The 6,024-nt window shown below is 39.4% G+C and overlaps 1 protein-coding gene across 1 annotated transcript in view; it reads right to left on the bottom strand.

The window, feature by feature from the left end:
• The window catches only part of KBTBD12 (kelch repeat and BTB domain containing 12), a 45,453-nt gene that overhangs the window by 36,060 nt on the left and 3,369 nt on the right, over positions 1-6,024 (bottom strand). The window contains exons 2-3 of the mRNA XM_007465267.1: positions 3,711-3,981; positions 1,480-1,630 (exon numbers count right to left, since the gene is read on the bottom strand). Coding sequence (XP_007465329.1) covers positions 1,480-1,630; positions 3,711-3,981 — 422 coding nt within the window. The remainder of the gene's footprint in view (positions 1-1,479; positions 1,631-3,710; positions 3,982-6,024) is intronic.

Genomic DNA, 6,024 nt, shown 5'->3' with positions numbered 1-6,024 from the left:
ACTCTTTCCTCTATTTCTCTTACCCACATCTTACAGGTCCTTTAAAATCTACTCCCTTCCATTCACTCAGTGGACGTTTGTTCATGCTGTGAAGCGTGAGCTCCAAAGGGTGCCTTGGGTGTCCTTTCCAGGCAGTTTACAAAAAGATGACACTATCAGTTGTATTCCACATTTAGCCTAGTTGTGGCTCCACAGTGGGGGAAATCTCATTTTGCTTCAGTTGACACATCATTTTTTCCCACTTTTGACTGCCTCCAACTTTAATATAATAAGTGGATCAGCCCTTCACTCCTGAGTTACACCTCCATCCCACGTAATCAATCCTAGTTTAGATGTTATCTCTACTGGGCCTATGACACTGCATAAGGTTATAACGAAAGTAACGAATATATACCCAGAGGAAAAACTCAGTTATAATCACAAGTGAGTCTCATAACTGAGGCAGTCATAAATTATGTTGCATAATGTTCTTGTTCTTAAAATCATAGAACTATTAATGTTTGAGTGCGTTAATTATTTTGCTTCACGCTGTGCAGGCAGCCAAGAGATAACGGCTTCCTTTTAGTTTAAAAAAAAAAAAAATGCTGCTCAAGTGCTTGGTTTGCTTTCAGCCCATATTTCTTTTTTTGACCATCTTTTTGTTACCCAGCATCTTCCCCGTGTTGTTTTTGCCAGTTAGGCATCAATGCAGATGGGACGAAATAAAGAATTGGCATCGCCATCATTTCACCAGTCCACTCAACCTCTTGTCTCAGCCTCTTTCTTCCCATACTCATGGGAAAGTGATGGAGGGGTGGGAAGCGAGGTGACAGAGGGTGATGTTAGGGAGTGGGACGGGGATTAGACGAGCAAAGGACTTAATACAAGGAGTGGGAAGGGTGGGGAGACACAGAGGATGTTCAGAGTCACTGTAACCCACATGAGTGGGAACGAACCAGTCTTTCACCAGTCCCTAGTGGGGGGTGCAGGACCACACATATTCATGCCAGAGAAAAGAAAAAAAAATGCATTCGGGTAAAAAATTACCTAATAACCTCTGTAGAAGTTTGGTGGGTGAGGCAACACAAAGAGGACTGGTGTTACCTGTGGCGTCGTCTTGCATCTGCTGCCTTTCTCTTCTGTTAGTGCAGAGAATCAGTCGGTTGCAAAAGCCCACGTTTCATCGGCTGAAGGCAGCCAAAGGCTTACTGCCTTTTCACCATATTTTACTTGGTGGGTATAGAAGGATGCATCACTACTGTTCTTGCATTCCAAGCGACTTAAAAATTTCATAAAAATAACTTTGCTTTCAACAAGTCAGTGGACTTTCATTTAATCTTATCTGACTGTGCTCTAGAAATTAAGAAACAAAAGAGAATTGGGGGCTAGTTGTGTATATCGTTGAACTGAAATGCAAGAGGAAGGGAGAACATTTCCTTTTCACTGAGGCAAACTGCTGAGAAAAGTAAAAGGAGTTACACTCTTTTCGCTGCTTCTTACCCAGAACGTAGATCTCGCTGTTGAGCACGGCCGTGCTGAATCGGTACTTTGAGTACTTCATGGGGGCCTGCGCTGCCCACTGATCTTGGCTGGGGTCGTAGTTCAGCAGCTTGTTGCTTAATCGATCGGGTTCCTCATCAGGAAGGTCCATCTGTGTGAAATTACGACAGCCAGTATAATAACGTACCACCTAGCGACCTTCGTGAGTACCTGAACGCAGTCAATCAAAGCAGACAGCCGAGGAGGCACATGGAGGTTAACTGTAGTGACTCACTCGCAAACCCACCAAGTCCCGTGACTTGGGGTTATAAGTACACTGTCAATATCGGAGGAATTTCTATTCTACGGTAATGGGGCTAAGGCGTTGGGTTATAGCAAACAGTCTGTGACCTGAGCAGTGAGACAATACGTACGGCATGTCTAAAACAATGAAGCCCTGCAAAGCCTTAGAAACGAGCTCTTTTGAATAGTATTTAAAGTATAATTTTACTTTACCAGGCTTTATAGTGGCGGATTAAATAATATTTGTGAGGAGCTAATTTTAATAATTTATAAAGCATTTTTCTTTATAATATCTTTCGAATCCAAGTGGAACAAAATTACAAAAAACATTTGAGTGTTTTAGTAATGAGAGTATTTTTATACCATAATATAGGAGTGGTCTGAATGTAATTTTAAAGATACATGGATTAATAGAAATTATTCGCAGTTATTTTTATGTACGTATATATATATATATATATATATATATATATATATATATTTAATGACTAGGGAAAGCAGAAGTCGAATACGCACAGATGTAGTAGCTTTTCCTCCTCCTGAACTTCAGGTGAAGCAATATTGTTTGTCTACAGCGTGTTAGGAACTTCTGTGACTTCAAGCTAAAGAGGCTTAAGTGTCTTTTGCTTTTTGTTTTGGATGCAGGTGTTCAACAGAGAAATAATTTCCATACTTATGAAAGCTGTATGCAGTTAGTTTTAGCTCAGGGTTATAATCACTGTAGTGCAATCACTCCCCCATGCTTTCTTGCAATTTAATGTATTGTATTCCGAACGGACTAGCAAAAGCTTTCGTTATGCAGTAAATACTGACGTGTTTGAAGACATTATAAATTAGGAAATACTGACTTTATTGTTTTAATTTTCTTTCTAATTTAAGTACTTAATATTTGCTTTAGTGGAAAAAAGCAAAGAAAAGCTTTTCTTTGGAGCATATTCATGCAAAATTAACTATGTAAATGAATAGTTCTGAAAAAGCTTTATTACAAATAATTTGTCAGGTTTCAGCTACTAACTGTGATTAAATCTAAGCTACTTTTTGATACATAGCGTGAATTTTAAAATGTATTAACTGTGAAGTTTGTTATTAAAACAAATATGATATATCATAAAAGGCAAAAATTTAAGCTTATGAAATGATTTAAAAAGCACCAGTTTTATCATGAAGCAAATCTGGCGAAAGAAGAAATCATATAGGCTAAAATAAACTTAGTTTATGTCATGGGGACAGAAAATGAGCTGGTAAGATTAATCTTTATTAGAAAGACTGGTTGGCAGGGCAGAAGGCAGCTGGAGTGAAACTTCTGTGAGAGCCCCAAGGCGCCCGGAGGGACACCAAGGAGAAGAGAAAGGGCCCCTGTGGTCCCACTCCACTGACTTCTCCATCCTGTCTTGCGTCCCTTCGCTGGGCTTCAAGACAGTCTCTGGTTTCTCTGTCTGCTGATGCCCAGCAAAGACATGAAGAGGTTAAAATTGCAACATACTTTGGTGGAAATGGTTGTGCCATCACAGGATGAACATTCTGGTTTCCCTCTTAGAGTAAGAACTTTAATATGAAAAAGACCTAAGAATTCCTTGCCTCAGGTCATACAGCTATAAAACAGAGAGAAGTGGGATGAGGATCCAGCTTCTTTGCCTCCTACTTAGATGCTCCTTACAGATAACCCCTCAGCATAAGCATCCTTCATAGTCAGCAAGAATGGGAAGGGTTATGAAGAACACGGCACAAATACTGAATGAAGTCATGCCTATGAATAACACACTTTAAAATTCATTCTCCTAAGCTGCTTTAACACTTTAAAATCTTCCATTTAATATTCTATAACATAAAAGGCATTTTACTGAAATGTGAGTCACACTCTTTTAGTATTCAACAACTACAACATTTTTCAACAGAGCAGCCAGACTCAGCACAGCCATGCCAGTTAGGTAAACAGGAAATTTCTTAACCTGAGGGGTCCAGCCTCCAATCACGTAAAGTTTATTATTCACTGTTACTACAGCATGACACGCCAACTGTAGTGGAAGGGGGGACACCCTTTTCCAAGTGTCCCTTTCTACAGAGTACTTATCAACACAGTTTGTAATAAGATACTGGTTTTTAATTTTCATCTGTCCTCCTATGACGTAGAGGTCGTTATGGATGGTGCCCAGAGCGTAGAGCTCTCGAAATTCTGTTGTGCATAACTTTTCCCAAAACTGGTTTCCTCTATCATGATACCTGTAAATTAACAGAGAGAGAACCCAGAATTAGATTTAATATAAAAACAACTTGCCAAAAAAACACACTTGTTTCTTTTCCAATGAAAAACTATGATTTGGTTCTTCTAATTGGAGAAGAAAAAACCATTAAGATAGTGATACAGGTTTGTGTTTTTTGGGGAAAGGAAATGCTGAACAAAATATAATGTACACAGAAACAGTCAACCACACCTACCTAGAGAATTTTAGAAAAAAACAATATATTGAAAAAGTATAGATTATCCAGGGACTAGCCTTCATTTCCTAATTCTGGGAAAGAAAATTAAAAATAAGAAAGTCTTTCAGCAAATCATTTGCTAAAAGAGAATATTTAAAAATAAGCATAAAAAATGTCTTATTCTGTTGACTACAAGTCTCATTTTAATACTACATTAAAGAAATCTGTTTAGAGCAGAAAATCTGGAAATATTTAAATTCAGATTTCTAATGGGATGATGCAGGATATATAGAATTTTAAGGATTGTTCTTGTGGTTCTAACTGGCTTAGAACAGAGTCAAGAGCATGCTAGTGTATAAAAACCCACCTGTAGGTGTCTGCTGGGCATTTCACAACTATTTTAATCTACTAGGTATGGTAATTTCAGTAATTTCTACCACGAATAATTATGTTGGTCTGAGAAGAGGCTTGGGAGCAGAGCAGGGACACAGCTGATGTGGCCTCTCAGCACCTCCTGGAGTCCAACACATTAAGTAATTATCTGAGTGTGGTGGTGCGCGCGCGCGTGTGTGTGTAGCATTACATGGTCACCAAGTGGATGAGTCTGTGCCCATCTTCTGTCTTGCCTCTTGACAATGGCAAGTCCATTTTCTCGAATCATGATCAGGACAAATAGTCTAAGGAGGACAAAAGTACCCATGGGGACAGTGGGATAAAATATGTGAAATTAGTTCTGTCCTAGAAAATCCAGAAAGTATAATTGGAATTCAAAACTAAAACAAAACAAAAAACAAAACCCAGAAAAAATATGGAAAATAAGAAAAAAAATTTGTTGTTTGGAAACAAATTTTGCATCAAACATGTGACAGTTAATCATATTACAGAACTTTTCCCCATTGTTCTAGGCCAACTCTTACGTTCTTCCCCAGAGACACCGTCTTCCTTCAGGCTGGACAGGGAAGTTGGAAGATGATGCTTTTTTCCTGCAGGCATGTCTGCCTTGTCACAAACTGAATGCAGACATTTATCAAACCTGATGATAGCTGTCTTTCTTCTATGTAATTTTAGGTAGGAAACCAAAGTCCCTAGCAGCACAGGTGATATTTTCACCACTCTTTTTAATTGTTCTGGATTTTAGAGGGGAAGGGAGAATTAGGTGTCTACAGGTGGGGGCTACTGAAGCAAAGACAATGAATATATAAATAGAACTAAAAAATGGGTTTTGGTTTTCTGAGGCACGGTTTGAGAAAATAGGCCAAGAGCAAAATAAATCCCACGAAGGATGGGAAGCACATGTTTGCTGGGCGACTTGCTAATTGGATTTTTGTTTTAACATTTTGAATTAAAAATGGGGAGAGGGCTTCCCGGGTGGCGCAGTGGTTGAGTGTCCGCCTCCCGATGCAGGGGACGCGGGTTCGTGCCCCGGTCCGGGAAGATCCCACATGCCGTGGAGCGGCTGGGCCCGTGAGCCATGGCCGCTGAGCCTGCGCGTCCGGAGCCTGTGCTCTGCAACGGGAGGGGCCACAATGCGAACCCCCCCAAAAAAAAAAAAATGGGGAGAGAAAATGCCCAGATGAAACTATAAAACTTATTATTTCGATATGACATAAAGAAGAAAATAATAGTGGCAAAAGCATTCAGTGTTCACAGAGGTTGACAGTTTAAAGACAACACTTACATCCTCAGCTGTTTGTCTACCAAAGTACGAGAGAGAGTTAAAAGAGATGGAAAGGTGTATTTTTTTAAAAAAGAAACAACCTACTATAATGCTGATCTACTTACTCTTTTAAGTCAAAAAGAAATATATCTGCATGGAAATGTGTAAACTACAGAGTAGAGGCACGC

This window comes from Lipotes vexillifer, unplaced genomic scaffold, assembly GCF_000442215.2.
Source record: "Lipotes vexillifer unplaced genomic scaffold, Lipotes_vexillifer_v1.1 scaffold1115, whole genome shotgun sequence".
In the NCBI taxonomy this organism is placed as follows: Eukaryota; Metazoa; Chordata; class Mammalia; order Artiodactyla; family Lipotidae; genus Lipotes; species Lipotes vexillifer.
The sequence above is the reverse complement of the archived record's forward strand: the minus strand, read 5'-3'. Positions and strand labels throughout refer to the sequence as shown.